At 41.1% G+C, this 22,975-nt stretch overlaps 1 protein-coding gene across 4 annotated transcripts in view; it reads right to left on the bottom strand.

The window, feature by feature from the left end:
- Nucleotides 1-22,975, bottom strand: part of CNTRL (centriolin) — a 76,327-nt gene that overhangs the window by 10,655 nt on the left and 42,697 nt on the right. For all 4 annotated transcript variants that reach the window (XM_072960030.1, XM_072960031.1, XM_072960032.1 and 1 more), the window contains 19 exons: nucleotides 21,636-21,781; nucleotides 20,497-20,704; nucleotides 19,827-20,006; nucleotides 17,804-17,983; nucleotides 16,947-17,063; nucleotides 16,533-16,677; nucleotides 15,782-15,930; nucleotides 13,930-14,110; nucleotides 12,613-12,926; nucleotides 11,068-11,273; nucleotides 8,894-9,086; nucleotides 6,567-6,697; nucleotides 6,287-6,427; nucleotides 6,083-6,209; nucleotides 5,137-5,301; nucleotides 4,227-4,386; nucleotides 2,989-3,104; nucleotides 2,691-2,908; nucleotides 452-609 (listed from right to left, as the gene is read on the bottom strand). In XM_072960030.1, the coding sequence (XP_072816131.1) occupies nucleotides 452-609; nucleotides 2,691-2,908; nucleotides 2,989-3,104; nucleotides 4,227-4,386; nucleotides 5,137-5,301; nucleotides 6,083-6,209; nucleotides 6,287-6,427; nucleotides 6,567-6,697; nucleotides 8,894-9,086; nucleotides 11,068-11,273; nucleotides 12,613-12,926; nucleotides 13,930-14,110; nucleotides 15,782-15,930; nucleotides 16,533-16,677; nucleotides 16,947-17,063; nucleotides 17,804-17,983; nucleotides 19,827-20,006; nucleotides 20,497-20,704; nucleotides 21,636-21,781 (3,235 nt within the window). The remainder of the gene's footprint in view (nucleotides 1-451; nucleotides 610-2,690; nucleotides 2,909-2,988; nucleotides 3,105-4,226; nucleotides 4,387-5,136; nucleotides 5,302-6,082; nucleotides 6,210-6,286; nucleotides 6,428-6,566; nucleotides 6,698-8,893; nucleotides 9,087-11,067; nucleotides 11,274-12,612; nucleotides 12,927-13,929; nucleotides 14,111-15,781; nucleotides 15,931-16,532; nucleotides 16,678-16,946; nucleotides 17,064-17,803; nucleotides 17,984-19,826; nucleotides 20,007-20,496; nucleotides 20,705-21,635; nucleotides 21,782-22,975) is intronic.

Genomic DNA, 22,975 nt, shown 5'->3' with positions numbered 1-22,975 from the left:
GACTTTGTAATGAAGATGTTACTTGCATCTTTGTTTTTGTTTTCAAAACTATACACACACCTCCCCCAAGGAAAAGTCTGGAAGGATGTGCACTAAATTGATAACAGAAATTATCTTAAGGACTGAGGTCAACAGTAATTTTTATCTTATTGTTTGGCTATGTTTTAAAATCGTTCTCTAAGGAATATGAATTTTTTTTTAAGTTTTATTGAGATAAAACTCACATGCCATGTATTTCACCCATTTAACATATACAATTTCATGGCTTTTAGTACATTAACAGAGTTGTGCAACCATCACCATGTCTAGTTTTAGAACATTTTTGTCACTTCTAAAAGAAATCCCATGCCCTTTAGCATGAATTATTTCTGTAATGAGAAGGCAAACAGTTTAAAAAAGGAATCCAGCGAAAGGAAGAAAGTCACCCCTCTCCGGCTGTCCCGCCTCATACCGTGGAGCTGCTGCTGCATTGCTGCGATGTCTTTGTGCAGCGAGAGTTTGCTCATGTTTAGCTGGTCTAGTTCCTGCTGCAGTTTTCTGACATCCAATTCCAGCTTCTCTAAGTCTGATTGCTTTGTTTTGCTATTCTCTTCTGTAGCTGCTAAAACCCTACAAAACAGGCAGAGAGTAAGTTATAATCTAATAGAAAATGTCCATGCACACACACCGGACAACGAAGGAACACTTACGCTTTTACAACGTAGACATGGAGCCTGAATGATAAATATTAACAAAATGGAAGGCTCTGCAACTCATTTTTAAAAGAAATCTGATTTTCAGCTTTCCGATTAGAACATTTTTCAAAAAGTGACTCATTAAATTGAAGCTTCATGAAAACCAGGGATAAAAACAGGGATAGCACTTAGAATTTCCAAAATCCGAGTGATTTAAATGGATCACTAACTTCAGATAAGTGAAAAGGCAGGAAACACTACTGTACGTATAATAGGATTTGTCCAAAAACCAGATAGGCATAAGCATGCATTCCTTTATGTGCATGGAGTCATACAGTAAGGACTGGTTTTTGTCTGGCTTCTTTCACGAGCATAATTACTTTGAGACTCATCCATCTGCTGTGTGTATCAACACTCCACTCCTTTTTTTGCTGAGTAGTATTCTATGGTATGGATATTCTGTAATTTGTCAATCCATTCACCAGCTGATGGGCATTCAGATCGTTTCCAGTTTTTGGCTATTGCAAATAAAACTGTCATGAACATCAGTGTACGGTTTTTGCATGGATATATGCTTTCATCTCTAGGTATGGAAAAGCTAGAACTTCTGGGAGATGTATACTTGAATTTTTAAGTAACCATCAAACTATTTTCCAAAGTGGTCTTACTAACATTTTATACTCCCACCAACTGCACATGAAAGTTCCTCACAAGCATTTGGTATGGTCAGTGTTTAATTTTAGCTATTCTGACAGGTGTGTAATGATATCTCACTGTGGGCTTTTTTCCCACTGTGGCTTTCATTTGCATTTCCCTAATGGTTAATGATGTTGAGCATCTCTTCATGCGCTTATTTGCCATCCATATATCTTCTTAGACGTCTGTTCAAATCTTTAGTCCATCTGAAAAATTGGGTTGTTCATTTTATTGAGTTCTGAGAGTTCATTTATCTCTATCTCTATCTTTCTATCTATATATATCTATCTCCTGGGTGGGTACAGGTCCTTTATCAGATACATGGTTGTGAAGATTTCCCCCCAAGTCTGTGAGATGTCTTTTCATGATCTCAACAGTGACTCTAGAGGAGCAGAAGTTTTAAATTTTGATGAAGTCCAATTTTATCCATTTACTCTTTTCAGTGTCTTATCTAAGAAACTTTTGTCTAGCCTCAGGTCACAAACTTTTTCCCCATATTTTTTCCTAGAAGTTTTATATTTTGGTTTTACATTTGTGTTTACGGTCCATTTTAAGTTAATTTTTATGTGTAATGTGAAGCATGGATCGAGAATCTTTTTTGGGGGGGCTGGATATGCAGTGCTTTCAGCAACATTTTTTGGAAAGACCATCTTTTCTCTACTTTCCATCTTCGTCAAAATCAGTTGTATATATATTTGTGAGTTTACTTGTAGACTTTCTGTTCTGTTCTACTGATCTACCTGTCTAGCTTTATAGCAATACCAGTGTTTTGATTACCACAGCTGTACACTGTCTTGAAATCAGGTAGAGTTAGCCCTAAATTTCCGTCTTTCTTCTTCAAAGTTGTTTTGGTGTCATATCTTAGAAGTTTTAGATTCTTTTCTAGGTCCTCTGAATTTCAGTATGAATTTTAGAATCAGACGTTCAGTTTCTATTTTAAAAGCCTATTGGGATTTTGATTGTGATTGTTTTGAATCTATAGATCAACCTGAGGAAAACTGAATCTTAACAATATTGTCTGTCTACTCACAAACAAGGCATCTCTTTCCACTTATTTGTATCTTCCAGCGTGTATTATTTTACTTAAAAAAAAATCACAATAGGGTATTTTAAAACATGCCTGGGGGGAAAAACCTAAAATGAAAAACCTAAAAGGAAACTCCAAAATATTCTTGGTGAACTGTATGATGATACTGAGTTTGTGGGGTATTTTGTATTTTTTTTGCCTTTTCTCAATTTTCTGATTTTTTAAATACTGTGTTTCTAATAACTTAACCTTCCAGAAAGGCTCCTAACAAGCCTACTTGCTCCTGCTCTCACCGTTTGGTTTGTGCCAACTTCTTCTCCCAGCTGTCACACTTCTCTTCCAGATCTTCCTTCTCTTTGCACAAAGACTCAACACACAATTGCAATGCTCGGGTCTCAGCGGTTATTCGCTCTACTTCTCGTTTGTCCCTCTCTAGGAGCTGCTTCTGCCACTCTATCTCCCCTTGCTGTCGCAGGGCTGTCTGCTGCAAATTCTCCAACTCCAGTTTCCCCTAAAGCAGATAAAAGAGGACTCAGGCACGCTAGCAGAAGGCTGCAGCTTGCTGTGGGCAAGAACGGCTTTGCTTGTTACCTCCAACACTTCCACCTGAGTCTTCTCCAACTCAGACACTTTTTGGTCATGTTGTAGCTTCAAACCTTGTAGCTCATTGTTTTCAAGTTGCAACATGTCCAGAATATTCTTTAGTTCTAACAGAAATAAAGCATGGTCCACACTATTAAATGAATGCGGAAACATTTACAAAATGAAACAAAGTAATGCTATTGGCTGATACAAGAAACAACAGATAATCAAAAAATACTTGTTGTGCTGAATTAATGGAACTAATTAATTGTATTTTTAATGAAAAAATCCTTTAAAAGTACTGCGAAACATTAATTTGTTAAAAACATTTAAACAAAACATTTAATGAAGATCTAGTTCTAAAAGCACTTAACCTGCCTAAAATAATTTAAATCAAAATAAACAGGAAAAACTTTAAAATCTATCAGCTGAGATTTATACAATTAGATTAAAAAATATTAACCACTTCTTCTGATTACAAAAATATTTGCTTATTATAGAAAATTTGGAAAAAAGTATCCAAGAAAAAATGAATACCCATCACTGTCCTACCAGCCAAAGACAATCACTATGCAGCAGCATTTTGATGTGTTTCCTTCCAGGAGCTCACACGCGTGTGTGCGTGCGCACGCACACGTGCGTGCACACACACACACTCCTGAAAATAAACTGGGACTATACTCCATATTCAGCTTTTATCTATTTTTCATTCTTCTCTCATCAGCATTTTTGCATGTCATTAAATGTCAAAATATGGTTTTTAAATTGGTCGTGTTTCCAAATTGTCATTATAAATTCTGCTGCAAGTAACTGACTCAGTCAGCTTAATTTGTGAAAAAAGGAAATAAAGGTTTATTTCTTAAAAAAAAAAAAGAAATAAAACAAACATTGCTGCAATGTGCATAAATGCTTGTCCTCTCGAGATAAACAGAAATGGGCTACCTGGTTTAACAGGTGTGAATTTTAAGGGCCCTACAGCACTAGGGGCTGTTCCAATTCATACTTCAATCAACAGCCCCAAGTGCACTTCTTTCATCACACCCAGGGCAGCAATGAATATGATTATTTTGCTTTTAATCGACTTGAATGGCAGAAAATATCATATTCCTTTTACACTCAAAAGCTTTTCTTTGATTAGTAAGTAATAAGGTTAAACTTTAAAAGTTTACTTGACCATTTGTATTTTTTCTGTGATCTGGAATATAGACATTTCCAAACTTTGTATCTTTGTTTTCCTTTAAACTTACCAGTTTTATGTTTAGACATTTGCCCTAAAACTACCTGAAGATTTTCTTCCTCTTTTTCAATTTCCTGCTTTATAAGTGAAAGTTGAGTTTTCTTCTCACTAATTTGGACATTCAGTTCTCCTTTCTGAAAACTGAGTTCTTCCAAAAGAGATTTTACTTCCTGTGCAAAAAAAAAAAAAAGGTCAACCTATCTTCACTAAATTATGAATGGAAATTACTTTAAAATCATTCTGTTACTGTTTCATTTCACAGCAATTTTCATTTGGAAACAAGCTCATTTTTTGTGTTTCATGTCAAGAGCAGCAATATATTTTACACTAACATTTTAGTATAACAGAAGTAAGACAGTAACATACTATCTTCATTTAAAATGTATGTGCAGTGTTTACTATGAGCAAGGCGATGTGTTATAGAGAAAAAAGGCTGATTCAGATCCCTCTCCTGCCCTCAAGGGGCTTAGCACCCTGTGGGGAAGTAAGGTAGGGAACATAAACACGATCACGGAAGGCTAGATGCCCCAGGAAATGTGCAGAGTGCTGCCAACTCAGAAGTGAGAGAAACACATTCTAGGGTAAAGGAAAAATTGAAGAAGTCTTCTTAGTGACATGAAGCTGGACCACGAAAATTGGGTTGCATCTGGACATTCCCAGAAAGAGAATTCCTGGACAAGAAATGGTATGAGAAAGGCACAGAGGCAGAAAACCTTGGGCATGTCCAGAAAACAATATGGGGAAAGAGCTACACATGGCAGCCACAGCATGGATACATAACACAACACCAACCTGATGTTACAGAGGAGTCAAGATTTAGGAATTTATATTTGCATTTTGGGGGGAACCAATGAAAATATCTCAAAACAAATCTATAGCACTATCCCAGGACTCTTAAGAGAAACTACTGAAAAACGTACCCTAATGTGATTGCACTTCTCAGTGACTTCAGTTTCTCCCAGTCTCAACGCTTCCTGGAGGTCAGCTTTGGCCTGGACCATGCTTCCCTGGAGCAGATGCAGCTCCTCCCTTTTTTGCCCTAACTGTCTGTCCAAGACAGCCATCTCCTGCTGCTGACCCGCCACCTGCATTAAAGGAAACGAAAGAATGCAAAGCTTGACAAAGTGCTGAGATGGAGGATAAGAATATTTAGTCCAGCTAAAGGTTGTGTGGGGAAATTAGGAGGTAGTCTAACTCTGATTATCCTAGCTGCAAGAGTCAGGAAGGCCAGGCTGGAGGTGCAGGCATAAAATGCCTAAGAAAGGCCGTGAGCTCACATACGTAAAAACACTCAAATCACAGCAAAAACAACAATGTGATAATAGTGACTATCCCTCAGGTTATGGTTTTCAAAGAACTTTCAGATCTGCACCTTATTCCAACTGACAACTACCTTGGCAATGGAAGTTAGGCAGGGATTTTACAGAATTACTCATTCTGTAAATTTAAAACTTACAATTTTGAGGGCAATACATATTCATTTATAGAAAAGCAGAAAACACAGACGTGCAAAGGAAGAAAACAGAAAGTGCTTAAAACCCCCCTTACCAAATGACCGCTTTTGTACTTTGCTGTAAGACTAAAACTTCAAACACAAATGTTCATAAACACATTTAACGTAAATAATCTAAGTGTATCCTGTTTTGGGACTCACTTGTTTTATTCAATAGCATATCGTACTGAATTGAGATTCAAATTGGGTTGGAGTCTTAACCACTAGGATACATCGCCTCATTTATGCTTTGTAGTTTATTATGTATTTTCCAGTCTTTTCCACAGTCCAACGTGTATTACTTTTTACAACCATAACATGAATGTAGGTTTCAAAGCAGGTGAACTGGTTTTTCAAGGTGTCTGCTGCCATACCTGGCTTTTCAGCTTTTCCAGCTCCGCTCTCTTGGCCTGCAGGAGGGTCTCCGACTCTTGAAGCACCTGCAGGTGGTGATCCTCAGTGCGTTCTGCGGTCTCGATGTCTTTCTGCAGCTTCTGCAGCCTGCAAAGCAGGGGCAGTGCTAGAGCAGGCAGGAAGGGAGACAGAGCTCCGTGAAGCCCTACAGAGGCCATACTTACTCTTCTGTCAGTTTCTCCTTCTTCTTGTTTAGACACTGGAAGTCTGAGTCTTTTGCTGCAACTACTTTGTTTATCTCTTTCAAGATTTCTTCTTGCTCGATTTTGTGCTGTTCCAAATCCTTTGTGTCAGCCTGGAGCAATCTAAAACACATTGTTTTATTTCCCTCAGGCTCCTTAGACTTAACATGCATTACTCACCATAAAGCAATTATCATCCTCTTGGAATCAAACTTCTCATTCATCTCACTGAACACACCGATGGCTGAGGGTTTCCACCCACCTGAGCTGCTGATCAGCCTTGACAAGGTTGACCGCAGTTTCCTGAGCTCTCCTTTCTAGCTCTTCAGCATCTTTCTCAGTTTGCAGTAAGTTTCTCTTGGCATCAGTGAACTTTTCAACAGCATTTTTTGCCTAGAAAAGAAACTGTCATTAAAAGCAATTCAGTTACAATACTCTCTCATAGCTACTGGTAGTGTAAACTGGTACAACTCCTCTGGAAAAACAACAAGGCAATACAGAAAGACTGATAAAGAATGTTCATTCACTTTGAGTCTCCAATTTTCCGAAAAGAATTCAGAAGAATTACTACCCAAGAAATGCTCATTGTATACTGAAATAATATAAGATCTGACAAATAATAGATTCAGTAAGTGAGAATGCATCAACACAACAGAATACTATGTAGCCTTTAAAATAAGATGGCAATGTAGAAACATGGAAGAATGCTAATTACACACTGTTGGCTGAAAAAAATAAATTTAAAGTGGTACAAGCACGGTAAGAACAACTATGTAAAACTGTATCTTGTCAACAAAGACAGAAAGGCTACCAAAAAATTAAAACAGTCATTTGACGGTGGTGAGACAGTAGATGATCTTTTACTTAAAAATGATCTGTAATATTATTACATCATTTTTTCCAATTGAAAATATCTACTCAAGTGTCAAATCAAGTGATTTTATCAATATTCCCTCCACATAGAGATTCTTGCTCTATTCCATATATCATCCTGATAAGTAAAACCCCATTAATCTAAGGATGATTTAACTATGGCTGAGAAACAAATATTACATAGTTTTAAAGTCTTTCAAAATCTTCCTATGCAAAATGTGGCAAAAACATTTAAAAAATCAACTTGGTTTCTTTTTCTGTCTAAAATAAAAGGCTCAGAACAATGTCATGAGGGGTCTGAAAACAGTACACTTTGCACTTGGTTGAGCAGTGACTGACTTTCATCCCAAAAACTCAGTGTTGCAGTTGCGCTCAGGTCAGAGGAGTCTCTACGTGAAACTTGTCCAGTAAATACCCCGTGTGAATGCGAGAGTTTGGCCAGCTCCCAAAGAGCCAGACTAATTTTACCACCCTTCCTTCCACTTCAGATGGCTGGTTTCTACCAGATTCATCAGCAAGCGTTGGACAAAACTCACTACACACTCCAGAAAGCCAGCCACATTTCTAAGTAGTGTTCTGTTAATCTTTTTCTATGACAGGTTTTAACACGTCTGGCACATTCCTTACAAAATGCAGCACTTTCTCCTTCCCTCTTCCTCCTTAGCAAGCTGCCTCCCAGAGTCACTGTGGGAGGATGAAGGGGGAGGAGCTTATTAGCCTCAGCCCACTTCCTGTCTCTGCCTACTGCTGGTCTCAGCGATTTTCTTTTTACACTAGTGATTAATTTTTCTCTAGTCCTGCTCACACCTATTTTTTCTCACAGTAATCCAACATGTGACAGAAGAGGGAACTGATCATCCGAAAAGAGATGAGGACGTTTTCCCATTCTTGTTAAAGCAAAGTCATCACTCACAGAATTTCTTTAATAAATCCTTCCTTTCAGTTCCTGGGTAACAGGTTTCTATTTATTTAAATCAACCCATATTGAAATAACAATACAAAAATAATAGTTCCTGAGGTGCTCCATGTGGATATGGGACTTTTTTCACCCTAGAATTCTCATCTGACTGAAAAAGCTCACTTCATGAGGTAGAACTTCAGCTGTGTGGGCTAGTCACCAGCCTCTATGATCTACATCTGTGAACTGGGCTAACGACCATCTTACAGGGTTGCCAGGAAGGTTAAATGAAGTGGTATTTATAAAACAGCCAATGTGTGGTCATAGCAGGGGCTCCATAAAAGGCCACTCCTCTTTCTCTCCAACTTCCTCTGCCTTTAAGACCGAAACCAAAAAATATTTGATTTTATGTCACCATCAACTTGGGGAACAAAGTGAGACTAAGAGTCTTGTGAGGTCCATTGTTGTTTTATAATAATATAAGACTGACTTATTTAACAAACACAAGTATCAGAGTCCAAATAATTTTAAAAAGAGATACACCCGACAAGGAGATGGGGTGTGTTAGGAACTAAATGACTTTCAGGAGCTTTAAATATGCTACTTCATTTAATGTACACTGAACACCTTAGGTTTTCTTAGCCTGAATTTATAGATACAAGCAAAGCTCAGGGACTTAAGTGACTTGCCCAAAGCTCCTTAACTAGCAGAGCACAGCCTGTCTGACTTGGACCACTGTGCTCTTACCACATTTTCTTTCTAACCCTTCCTGCTGATGACAGTGAAGCCATCTCACCCCAAACCACAACCGCACATACTTTCTCTGCTGTGCATGAAAGTTCACTCTCAGCCTCCGCCAGCAGCCGGTCGGCCTCCCTGAGCTCCGCTCGACGTTTCAGGAGGGTCTTCTCGATGCACTCAATTTCATCTACGATGTTGTCATGGTGTTTGAGTGATTTTTCTACTTCTAATTCATCCATAAGACTCTCAACATCTCCATCAATGAAGTCTCTAAAAAATTATATATGCACACATCAAGAGATTTAAAATGTGATAATATACACACTTGTAGCCTGATAAAAAGATGCAGTGATTTTTCCGATTTTATATGAGAAGGGACAGGACAGACAGCTACCCCTGATAATGTTCAAGATCTATGTTTACCTTCTTATTCAACATGACTATTACTATTAAGTACATAACAAGTTAATGTATGATGCAGTAGGTTTCTCCTATTAAATATAAAGATTACTTATATTTTTTTGTCAGCACTTGGTCAAGATAATGCTGACACTTCCATTCTCATGTGGTATAAAAGTAAGGCAAAATACTGCTACAGTAATCATCTGTTCTCTCAAAACTATCCTTCAAGGCCCAGCTCACTGGCTGCCCTAAAGACTACCTCAGCTGCTGCTAGACTAAATTACGGTGACGATACGTGACAATTCAGAAAGCTTAACACAGGATCTGGTACGTCAAGGCTGAAGTCAAAATTACTTGAAAATGGGACTATCTAGGACAGAAAAACATGAAGACAAATTCATCAGCATATTAACAGATTCTTTCTCTTTAAATGAGGGCATACAGATGATTTTTACTTTCATCTCTGAACACTTTTTGTGTTTTCCAAATTTCCTAAAATGATCATTTCTTATACTTTTATAACTAGGATGTTGTTATCCCACTGCCCTATGTATCCCTTTCAAAAAGCTTCACCTCCTCCCCAACATGCACACCTACAAAAATGATATAAGCGTCCCCCAGACCCTCAAACACCCAGCCCCAGTCTTCTCTCAGTCTAGCCTCCGCTTGCTTTTCTTTGTCTGGTCTATTAGTCTCTCTTGTGTTTGCTTCTAGAAGGCAGAGACCATACCTCACTCACCTGTGTCCTCCACAGGTCTCCCCACAACTCTGGGACCTAAGCCAGTCTGGCTTCAGTGACAAACACTGGGGAACTGTCATAACTCATGGTCCACTGCAGAACATGGGCTTCTCCACAGCACACCCAAGAGCAGATACCACGTTCGTTAATGGCGCCTGTGCCAGATGCTGGAGCAGAGAGAGGGAGGCTCGGCTAACCGCCCTCCTGGGTGTCTTACAATACGGTGTGAACGGCACTGTGCCAAAGTCGCCAACCCCAAATTGTGGGAGCCTGAAAAAGCTTTTGTGTAAGAGGGGACCCCCGACCTTCATCTGGAGACACACTGGAGTCAGGCAGGGGACAGGTCGGGAAGCCATTTCAGACAGGACAGTATGTGCAAAGCTAGGGAGGCAGGAGAAAACGTGGTGCTCGGGGAAACCACAGCAAAGTACACAGGGCTAGAATGAACACTGTGCAGGAGAGAAGGATAAAAAGGAGGGGCAGAGTTACATCTCGGAGGGCAGTATATATTCTGATGGGAATGAAAGTCACACAGCAGAGTGCCACGGTCAGGTCTGTAGCCATGTGGCGGGCAGCATGGACAAAAAGAGACTAGACCTGGAAGGCCAGGGTGGAAGCTATTACAATGACCTAAGATGAGAATGATTCGAGGACAGGGCAGCGGAGACGAAAGAAGAGGGCCAGTGTGAGCACTCTCTGTGTGTAGAGTCAGAAGGACTTGGAGAACAGCTGGGTGCCTGGGGGAGTGAGGGAAGGAAGGAGGTAAGGACACCTGGAGTGTTTTCAGCCAGGGGAGCTGGGCAGGATGGTTGTGCCATTCTCCAAGGAGAGCTGATCTGGATTACCGGTCAAGAACTTAGACTTGCACTGTCCACTCCTGTAATCACCATGTGGCTATTAAATTAATTTAAATTAATTTCTGTTCCTCAGTTCCATCAGCCACATTTCAAGTGCTCAACAGCCACATGTGCACAGGGGCTACTGTTTGGGCAGTACAGGTCTAGAACATTCCAAAGATCACAGAAAGTTCTCCTGGACAACACTGACTTAGGTTACCTTAATGAACTAATATATTCAACCGAATTATTAAAATAAATGGCTAATAATTACTTTTGCTGTTGATGTTTCTGGATGGTTCTATGTAATTCTTCTACTTCATGTTCTAAGTCTCTCTTCTCTTGTAAAAGATCATCAATATTATGACGTAGTTCTTCCATTTCTTTCTCAGACTGCCGCTTGGATACTCTCATCCATGGTTCCCGTTTCTTTGATTTTAAATGCTGCATTATGTCTTCCAATCTAGAAACTTCATTCTCCTAAATCAAGAAAAAAAATGCAATCCTGAAACGTCACGATGTTTCCCCTTTTTCCTGCCAAACACTGAAATTAACTGTGGTTAAAGTGGTATCTATGACCTCAAAGTGGTGGTAGCTTACAAGATTTCAGCAGGAAAAGAAAAATTAAGTCAAGCCAATTTCTTCACATGCCAGAGATGAAACTGACAGACCAAGGGAGCCTATAACCCTTCCATCAGTCCAGCTGTGGTTCAGAAACATTCACTAAGCACCTCTGACGGGTCGCCTCTGGTTCTGGAGCTCAGCACCCAACAGAAGACACAGAGGCCCCTCCCTCCTCTGGGCACATGGGAGGGGAGCTGGCTGAGAAGGCCACCTGAAAGAAGAGGTGTGCTGCCTGGGACTTGAAGAAGAAATGAAACGGGAAAGAACTAAGCGGAAGAAATAACGTGCAGATGTGAGGAGGTATATATACAGGTGCACCTGAGTAACTACAGAAACAGTCGGGGGCTGGTGGAGAGTAAAAGAACCAGCTGCGGAACCAACAGGACCGCTATCAACACAGCGTGCACCGAAAACGGTAAGGTACCGCAACTACCATTGTAACCATTTAAATGTCTGCAGTTCCTGGGCAACCAGTCTGACCTATTAAAACGGGCTGGTGGCTAGACACCCAGGTGTCCTTGCTCTTTATCTTCCTCTCGATCCACTGACAGGAAAAGGAAAAAATAAAGAGCTCCCGGTGTCTTGAGTTTGAAGGAGGTGTTTATAATGCATTTTATTTCTTTAGAACCAAAACTGTAAAGTGAGCCAGTGATTAGGAAGTAATTAATCATTTCTTGGAATCTACACTAGGGGAAAAATATGAATACAATAAAAGTTTACAGTTAAATCAAATACAGCGCCTACAGATAAAGAAATGTTATGCAGTCATTAAAATACTGCTTAAAAATACTTGCAAAGCCCTGGGAGAAATGCTTGTAACATTGAGTGGGAAGAACTGAGTACAAAATTATGTGCACAGTAAGATAAGAACTATGAAAAGAAAGAATCATTAATCTCACCACCCAGAGATAATCCCCATCAAAGCCTTGCTGTGTGCTGCTCAGACATGTGTTTACACATAAGCACATACGTGTGTGTGTGCACACACAAACATAAATATGTATGTGTACAAGAACAAGCACGAGTGTGTGATTACACCTACTCATACACATTAATATAGTACTTGTCAATAGAAAAATAAACAAGCTTTTTGGGATACAATCTACTCATAAGTAGGTCAACTCGTTAAGTGTACAGCCTTATTCAGCCTCCCATGGAAGCAGTGTGGATAGGGGCCTCATGTCTCTCTACTTACTAAGTGGTGGTGTTCTGGAACATTGCAATGCAGCACACCCATAGGGATGAGGGGGATGGAGAAGTTGGGGGGTGGAGGACCATATACGATGGGGGCCCCAGCAGGAGGCGGGCCATAAACGACAGTGCCAGGGGTGAGAGGTCGGCTATTGTTGGGCAGAGGAGGAGGTGGCGCATACAGGGCCATGCCCTGGGGAACAGGAGAGCCGTCGGGGAACACGGTGTACATCATGTATCCAGGAGGAGGCACAAATGGGCGGTCCTCTTGGTCATCCAGCTCGCTCTCTTCCTGGCTGTCTCCTCCACTGTCTGCATCTTGAAAGAAACAGAAGAGCGTTTCAGCCCCATTGCTTACTAGGCAAACAAGTTTAGCAGAGAACAGCAGCATTCAGGACAGGATACCAGAGATGTGAAAATAAAATTCTGTAAATGAGGTCAAAAGCAGTTTGAAAGGGAGATCAAAACAGGGATTCAAATTACTTTCATTAGCTGAACTTGAGTTTTCTCTTGTGCCTATCTGTTGGTTTGGTTTTTTCTATCTTCATTCATTCATTCATTCAGCAAGCCTTTGGGTGCCTGCTTCAGGCTATATAAAGGACCAGCAAAGAAGTGCTGTGAGATCCCACAGCCCCAGCAGTTACCACTATCCTGACACACAGCCTCTCTGGTGTTGGCTCACTGACCTGTTATCACTGACGGCAGAGATCCTAGCACACAGCAGGCACTCAATAGCTCCTGAATGAACAAATTCTCAGAAGGCAATATCCCCATTTTACAGACTAACAGTCTCAGAGCAGCTAAATAATTTGCCTAGGATGACACAGCTATGTAGTGAAGGCGCCAGGACTGACTCGCCCCCATGGGGCTCTGGGAGACAGACGTTTAGCACTTCATTTCAGTTGAGCTAATTAATGCCATGATACAAGGATGGAAGCTGCCATGACCCCGGAGCACAGGCGAAGACGCTGCTCAGTCCACCTGGGTAAGGAAGAAGGGAGGGGAGGGGTCCATAAAAGGAGTGCTGTCTGAGGACCTGGGTCTTGTTGAGTAGGAACAGGTTTGGGCAAGAAAGGAAGAAGCAGGACACTCCAAACAGAGGGTTTAAAACATGGAGGTTTGAGAAACATGGCAAGGGTGTGGCTGACAGGTGGGAGAGTGAGGGAGCTGAGACTAAAGGTCACTGGCCAGGACCAGATCACAGAGGGCCTTGCAGAGCAAGCTAAGGAGTGTGGATGGTGTCTTATGCATTTCAGGGAACCAATAAAAAGCTATTAAATAGGTACGAGAAATACAACTTCCTTTATGTGATTGAACTTACCTCTATTTGAAAATGACTTATGTAACCCACTCCTGATGGGAGAATAAACCCAGTATCCCGAAGCAGGTGGGAGTGCGCTGCCTTCCTTCCCATCCTGCCGTGGTTTTCTAATGGGAGTTGAGGCTGTGCGTTTTAGGCTGACACCAGAGTCCTTGGTGGCCTGGGAACTGTGGCTGGAGACCTAAAATAAATAACAGCAGAGCACACTCTCTCTTGCAAATAAAAAGGCCAATATGGAGAAATGTCAAAGTCTAGAGCAAAGTTGAAAAAGACTGGTTTCTTTTCACACATCATAATTCTCACTGTTCACAGAGTGGGACATGATCACATGGTCATGTAAACTGCACAGGTGCCAGCCTGCCTTCTCCCGTACTCATCTTCCCTTATGGTTTCTCTTCTTCTGCCTTCTCCTTGATGGCCCAGCAACCAAGACCAAGGAAATTAGAAGTCTTCGAGGCAATCTGGGGATATTAGTCTCCTGCTGTCCTGGGAGCCTGGCATGGCTTTAGAGCTCTACTCTGTCAGCCTCCCCCCTTCTTCCCAGTCATAGGTCTATCCTCCAAACCTTGTCCAGCTCAGGCTTACAATGTTTTGCTCTAGCCTACATGGCTTCCACCTGCAGCCTGGGTTGTGCCAAGGACGTCTGGTTTCCTTTAGATTTCTGGGAGGAGGATCTCAGAGTGTGCTCTTGGGGGCTGTGATTAAGTCTACACGGCCCTGGGATCCTAGCATGTCAGGGCTGCTTCTCCTGACTGCTGCTGTCAGCTGATTCTAACAGGATGTCACCTAGCCGCCATCCCCCAACCCCCGCTTTGAATGAGAACCACTTACTCTCCTTCCTTCCCACATTCAGGCTGCAAGCCCCGATCATTTTGCTCCCTGAATATCCCTCAGTCTCATCTCTTCTCCAACTCCACTGCTCCAGCTCCGGCTTCTTCTAACCTTCATCTGAATAAGCTCAAACAACCCACACAGAGTTCACCCACTGCAAGTCTAGCCTTCTCACTCTGCCTGATTATTCTTCCTCAATACAGCTCTGATCATAGTACGTGCAACCACAGTTTCCCAAGACCTGCATAATTAAATGCAAGGGTTTTGGGACCCCTTTTTTAAAAAAAAAAAGCACGACCCCAATCTATGTTTCCAGCTTCACCTGTCATTGTTCCCCTCCAACCCTCCAGCCCCGTAAGGCTACCTGCCATGGGTAAGCCACCTCTCCTCTTCCCTGCAGGCTGCTCCTCCCTCCTGAAAGCCCATCCCTCGAGGCTTGCTAAGTACTGACTTCACGCCCCTGCTTGTGAAAACTTCTTTCCTAAACATCCCCATGAGATGAATCCATAGCACCTCTCTGCGACTAGAGCACACAGGTCTAGTCTGTTGTCACATGCCTGTCACTGTTTTGGGATTACACTGGTGTGCCTGTCTTCCTCACCAGCCCACGAGCTCTCTGAGGTATCATGGTACCCCACCAAAGCCTAGCACTTGACTTAGACCTCAGTAAGCACTGAATGAATGTTTGTTAAGATGAAATAAAATCCAGGTACCTATTTTTCTGTCTGAGCCTCTGTATAATTCAACAGCCATTTTCAACACTCTCTGGGCTCAAATTACTTTATCCCCTTACGGGATCCTCATTCAAGGACCCCACAACATACCACTTGAGCATGAACAAGCAATTGCCACATTTCTTGGGAATGTCCTATTTACATCTCACATAGTACAAATACCTATGAACCTTGACGCATGGCTTAGCCTAGCTATGTGGTTCTTGACACCTGATCACAGATTTGGGGAAGGGAACATTCTCTTCAAGAAAATTCAGTACACATTCCCAGCACTACAGACTTCCTACTTTTGATGATGATGGTGGCGGCATAAAGTACCAATAGCCTCGTCTTCTGAAAGGATCTGCCATGCTGCTGATGTAATCGTTCTGATAAGAAACTTCTCTCCGGAGCTCAGCAATTTCTTCCAAAACATTTTCAAAGCCTCCTTTGTTATCTGTAAAGGAAAGCCATTCTCTGAAGCTGGTATGAAATCATCTCCTTCCTTTCTCTCTCAAAATACAAAAGTAATTCTATGAGAGCCAGTGATTTTTATCAGTTCCTCAAAATTGCCTTTTAGCCTGTTCTTTGGTAAAAAGTTTCGTTAACACTTTTTTTTTTAATTGAAGTATAGTCAGTTTACAATGTTGTGTTAATTTCTGGTATATAGCATAGTGATTCATATATATATATATATATATGTAGGACCTTGTTTATTTTTGCTAACACTTTCTATAAAGAAGACAGACATATCCTATTGCTGTTCATTTACAAAGTGGGCCAGAGAAATAGATTTGTAAACATTATTTTTTTTTGAAAATACAAAAATAAATCTCTTCTCTCTTTAAAATCAAGTCCCTTAATACTGCACTTAGATAAAATGTTTTTTAAATTCTTTGCTTTTACTTATTAAGCTAATTATTATGGCTCTGTAAATCAAGCATGGAATTGCTCTGTTAACAGTTAAATAAGTTTGCTAAAAGTAAAAAACAAACAAGATGATTTGATTTTAGAACAACTACAAAATACCACTACCAAAATCAAAGCGCAATACTTTACCAGCCCCAGTGAGGTCTAGTAAATTCCGCAGTCTTCCGATCTCTGTCCTTTGCCTCTCCATGGTCTCATTCAGTTTCTCAATTTCTAGCACCTGTGAGCTTGCTCCTCTGGTACTTACATCTACTTTCTCCATCTCAATTCGAAACTATTGAAAAATCACATATACAAAGTTGCCACTGAATATTCTTTCCCAGATGCACTTATCCTTGCAACTCGATTGCAGTTTTATGATTTTTACTTTACTAATGAGGAACTGCATTACTCCTTAAATTTAAATCGTACTATGTCTGACACACAGTAGAGGATCAAGTACTGACTACTGATTGCACCTCAAAATTCTTTGAGATGTCACCTAACAGTAATTCAGTCTTTCAGCAACTTACAAGGAGGAGGTCTCAGGGTACCAGAACTGACCTGCTCCTCTTTATCCCTGAGAAGATTCTGCAGGAGTTCAATTTCTGCTTCTGCTCGGGTCAGATCCCTGGCCGCTTGCGCTGCCTTTCTGCTGAACCTCTCCGTTTCCTGCAGCTCCTAGAAGTGACAGAAAGGCATCACTGCATTCGCAGGCCGTTCTCTTCATTTCTTTCTTCTTCTCAGACTGATTCCTGTTTTCGTCAGGTCACCTGCCTGGCTATCCCATGCACGTGTGGTGCCAAGTCCCACCTCACCTGTGCTGTTCCCATCACTTGGCAGCCCACTCCGCCCCTCTGTGGGGGCCAGGTGGCAGGGTGCTGCATCAGAAAGAGCAAGGGATAATTTCTTCCTCCCTGTTTTACAGTGTTCCACGGCTGGTGTCTCTCTGGACTCCCATGATTAGATTTTCCCTCCTGTGATCTACTATCTTAATCTCATTAGCACTTGCATCCTATAGACTGTAACTGACTTACCTCAGTCAGGAGTCATAACAACCCTGTGAAGTAACATATTATCACCTGACTGCACAAGATGAAAAGGTTGAGATCTAGAAGGATTATACAGCAAGACCTGAAGTCAGGTGTGTATTGATAGCTACCTCCCTAAGCAAGTCCCTCCACTTTGAGGTAGGGAGACTATGTTTCACTGGACAGTTCCTTCAGGACTCAGTAGAGTACAGGACCCATGGCAAGGCTGTGGTGGGGGAAATAAAATCTTTCGGTCTGAAGAGAAACAGACAACTTTATGATGGTTTATAAAAGAGACAAAGTCTATAACAAGAGATCAATAATATAGGTTGCTATGTTTTTTGACAGGAGCAGCCCAGGTGGGAAACCTGTTCTGTACATGGGACTCACCTCTGCTCGCTCCTGGTTAATTTTCATAACGGTCCCATGAAGAGACTTTAGCTGGTCTTTGGCCACGGTGAGCTCAGCTGCAGCTAGCTTATCAGAGGCGGCCACAGCTTTCTTTAGTTTCTTCAGTTCTTTATCTAAGCCAAGAAACTGCTCCTGAGATTTGGCATCTTCAAGTTTCTTCTAAAACAAAAGAAACATTAATTAAAGCAATAAATCATGTGGTAGCAATGAATTAAGATGTAAGCTGCACAAGGGCAGGGACTCGGTTCACTGTCACACACTCCCTGCCTAGAACAGTATCTGGTAGATAGCAGGTGCTCCTGAGTCATACATAAATAAAAACATCTCAAAACCGCATGATAAACTTAGAATGAAATCGGGTTTCTTATTCAAGATCCTTAGTGATCATAAAGCCATTCATTAGTTGTAAACACATTTCTTGGCATCATCACCAAGTGATGGACCAGCCCCTTGTGACAGCTGAGTCAGGCACTGGGCATACAGTGGTAAACAAATCAGACTTGGCTGCTGCCCTCAGGGAGCCTATGAGAGACACATATCAAACAGATAACAGACAAATGTATAACTAAAATTGTGATTACTGCTATCAAGGGACAGAACAAGGTATTACGTGAGAGGCTAGCAGGGAAGGTGGAGAGAGGGCAGTCAGGCAGAAGAACAGTGCAGGAACACGGTCCAGGAGAAGAAATGGCTTGTGGGAAGGCCAGGGAAAAGCACAGAACTTGGAAATTCTCAGGAACTGAAAGCAGCAGCATGGTGAGAAAAGGAGACAGCCAAACAGGAAAATCACAGGGGGCCTCATAAGCTTAGGAATTTTTTCTTTATCCCAAAAACAAAAGAAGCTGCTGGAGAGAAAAGGAGATGGGGAGGGCTGATAACCCTATTCGTGTTTTTGGTAGAGCATATTGGCTGCTCTGTGGAGTGGGGTCATGAGTGCAAGTGGGAGATCTGTTAGGTGGCCACAGCAGTTGTCCAGAAGTGAGGGGATGGCTGGATGAGGGTGGTGGCACTGGAGAAGGAAAAAAGTACAAATATTTCAGACAGATTTTGGAGGCAGACTCAGTAAGACTTGGGAACTGATGGGATCTCAGTGAAGCATGAAGCAAGTCATTGGCCGAGGCTGGGAGAAGGGCAAGGGCAGGTGTGCAGAGTGAGAAGGTACGAACACTGTAGCGTGGGAGTGAGCGCACCAGAGAAAAGGGAGTGCTGCCCGTGTGCGCTGGCAAACATTTACAGTGCGACCACTACACCTGGGAGGGCGACTGTTTTCTTCAGGAATACTTAGCCATGAGTGCAGGTCCAAAGAAAGTAGACAGCTGCAGTTTCATCATAGAAGATAAAAGGGCAAAGGATTTGAGGATATTTGGAAAAAAATAATGGTGGTAATAGTAGACCATGGAATTTAAGTTGGACAAGGAAGAAAGTAGAGACAAAAGCGTAACAGACAGAAAAGGTGGGGCTGATGCACTGGAATTATCAGTAAGGTTGAAAAACTATCAGCATGAGGGTGCTGACAGGATATGAGGTTATGATCAGAGTGGGATGTTCCAGTTTGTGACTTCAGAGGTGGTTGGTACAATTTCTGAACTGAACAAAGTCTGGGGCGTGACAATGGGAGTAGATGGCTGAGGGGGCTTGGATAAGTTCAAAGAGGCCTGACATTAGAAAAATGAGGAGTTGAAAGTAATATTCCACAGATGTGTCCAACTGGGCAAGGGGTTCTGAAGGAGGCAAACTCATCCCAATAGCATTTAAGTACCACCTAACCGACTCTGAAGTTACTCCTTACATCCCAATTCTCTGCTTTCCATCTATCATGGCGCCCTTGTCTCGGGCCCTTGATTTGATGACATGGATCCAGGTTTTTCTAGGTCAGGTCCACCTCTGGGCCAGCAATGCAGCCAGAAGTGATTGTGGATCGCACTCCTCTCAGCTGGCCTGACTGCCAGGAGCAGGACTCTGACAGCAGGGACTCACATGTCTCTTTCCTGGTCTTGCCCACCTTTTTCTCTAACTCTTGGAGTTGGGTCAGGATTCTCTCCTTCTCTTCATCAGCTTCCTGAAGCTGGAGATCTGTAAGGCCTTGGATTTCCTCCATACTTTTTAGATTTTCTTGTAAATAGTGAATTTCATTCTCCAACTGCTGAATTCTTGCTTCATGTTGCCTCTTGTCGAAATTAATCTGTGAGCAAATCAAGTTTCAAAGATGATTTTTAAGCAAAATATGTTTTGAGCCAAATAAAAACCTTCTAGGAAATTATATTTCATTTTACTAGAGAGTATGAGGAAATGTTGTACTAATGAGTTACTGGGCATGGTTTTATCACAACTGTTCTCTAGGATGCATTTAAATATTTGCCTCATCATTAAAATAATTACATCAAAAAATCAGAGTCTGGCTCCACATTACACTCTAGCAATGTGGCATTATTTACCTGTTAAGAAACATCTCACTTGCTCCTAAAACAAGGACAACACAGTGTCTCAAAGAAGCCTGACTTTGACATCAGTAATCATATTCAGGGTTGAATTTAAGTCACACCTATTTGACTTGTTAGGAATGAAAATAACAATACACTGTATTTACACGAGAAAGGAAGCACTGTAATTTGCTGGGAAATACGGATATTTTCTAAACACTTCCCTCCAGCTGCCTCTTGCCCTTCTCTTACTCTTGCTTCGAGGGCTCTCTCGCAGGCCTGCCGGAACTCTTCTTGTCCGCTTGCCAGTCTCTCTTGATGCAGAGCCACTTCTTCTTGGAGTTTTCTCTCTCTCCCTTGAGCTTCGTCTCTTTCCCACTGGGAGTGTGCAAGGATTTCACTGAACTGCTTCTGCAAATCAGCAAGACTTTTCCCTAAGACATCTGAAGGACTAGGTATGCTGGTAAGGGGGGAAAAAAAGATGAAAGAAATGTGACTTTTTTAATTAAAACCTTTTTTTTACTTACTCAGTTGTTTTTATCTCACTTCTTATACTTGCACATTCTACCAAAACTTTCTACCTTTGACTTGGCAGGACTGAAAGGAAAAGGAACTGTGACTTGCTCTATCTTCCTTTTCCTTAATGTTGTCACTTTAAGTGTAAGTGGCTGTATAGGGAGTGACATTTTATTTTTGATGCTGGATGTTGGGTGCACACATGCCAGTAACACTGGGGCAGGAGTAAAAATTTTTGAGTTGTGTGGAATGGGACTGGTGTCATCTATAGCAAATTACTGCTCATCTGGGTGTAAATCATTGTTTTATCAAATGACTGACTGTTGCCACTCTAAAAGCACAGGCTCCTATCAGGCTAACAATATGTGTCCAAAGAATAAATGTCCATTTCATATATTGAAATTAGCCTCAATTATCTTTTGGTATTTGTTTTCTGTCTAAAATGCATAATGTGGCTCTACTCCCTGACCATATGCAATAAACTTTCAAGAAAGGGTTACTCTTAAAATGTTTATGGCTTTTAAATTAAATAATACTGAAAAGTATAAAAGATTAAAAAAAATCAGTGACCATTTGAATAAAGCAATCTGTGTCTCAATCATGGTAATATGACAAGGGGAAACCTTATAAAAGAAATCAGCCTTTAACGGTGGTTGGAGGGGGTGGGGGTAGGGCTCAGTGGTAAAATGTGTGCTTAGCACGTGCAAGGTCCTGGGTTCGATCCCTAGTACCTCCATTAAAAATAAAAACTTAAAAAAACAAAAAAAAAACAAAAAAACAAAGAAAACCCAGTCGTTGGAAAGGTGATTTTGTCATTGAACCTCACATTTACAGCTTGGCCCACTCTACACCTGGAAGTCTTGATCTTCTATTACCTCATTTCCCCAGCTCCCAATTTCAGCTTTCTCCTTAGCTCATCCACACGAGCTGCCACTTCTTCTGGACGAATCAAGCCATCAACAACATGGTTAAGGTGATTCTGGAAATCTTTAAGTTGATGTTTTAACAGTTTATTGTCATCCTATGGAATAGGGTAAAATGGAGAGGGGCAAAAGTTACCAAAACAAAATTAAAATTACATCTCCATCCACAGCCTGTATTACTTATCATATGATAGCTCTATTCAACTCCTTTTATCAATTTTTAAAAGACCCTTTCCACTAGAGTTGACAATATCTGAATCTATTGATCAGACCAACCAGGCATTATGATGTTTCCCAATGTGATGCAGAAAGAAGTTCCTATGGACATTACTTATGAATGTCTTCTTGTCAAAAATCTAAATCTAAATCTGAATCTAAATAAGCCTCCATATGTGACATAAGAACATCAACACCATGGGGATGCAACCAGCAAAATCTAAACTATGGGAAACTCTACAGGACAAAGACCTAGTTTTCTTTAATGTGTAACAAAGGGGAAAAAAGCAAACCTATAGACTACCATAGTCTTAAGAATCAGGGGGGAGGGTGTTGCTCAGTGGTAGAGCGCGTGCTTAGCATGCACAAGGTCCTGGGTTCGATCCCCAGTACCTCCTTTAAAATAAAGTAAATAAATACAATAAACCTAATACCGCCCCCCACCGCAAAAAAAAAACCCCAAAGTATCAAGTCAACCAAATGCAATGTGTGCACCTTATTTGGATTCTGATTCCAACAAAACACGTGTAAAAAATTTATGAGGTAATCTGAAAAATTTGTATACTTAAGGTATTTGATATTAGGGAGTTATTATAATTTTAAGCTGTAACAATGGTATCTGCGCTTATGCTTCTTTTTTAAAACCCTTATTTTAGAGACACATACAATATAGTATAGTATTTACAGATAATATCAGATGTTTTGGATTTACTTCAAAATAATTCAGCTTGTGAATAGGTGTGAGGAGTGGGGTGTGGAGGGCATTACAGATGAAATAAGACTGGCCATGTGTTATAGATGAAATAAGAGAGGCCATGTGTTGGTAACTTGAAGATGGGTGAGATATACATGAGGATTCATTTTAGTATTCTATTTTTGTATATACTTGAGATGTACGTAATTCAAAGTTAAAAAAACAAAAAACACCTCATAATACTCAGCTTTGCCAATCAACTGAAAAATGGAGTATCTAATAATGAAGCTTCACTAATAGCTTATAATTCTCTGTGAGAGTATTTCTTATATGCTAGCGTATTTTCACTACTAACAAATTACAAACATATCTTGACCCCAGA

Source organism: Vicugna pacos, chromosome 4 (assembly GCF_048564905.1).
Source record: "Vicugna pacos chromosome 4, VicPac4, whole genome shotgun sequence".
NCBI classification, from domain to species: domain Eukaryota; kingdom Metazoa; phylum Chordata; class Mammalia; order Artiodactyla; family Camelidae; genus Vicugna; species Vicugna pacos.
The sequence above is the reverse complement of the archived record's forward strand: the minus strand, read 5'-3'. Positions and strand labels throughout refer to the sequence as shown.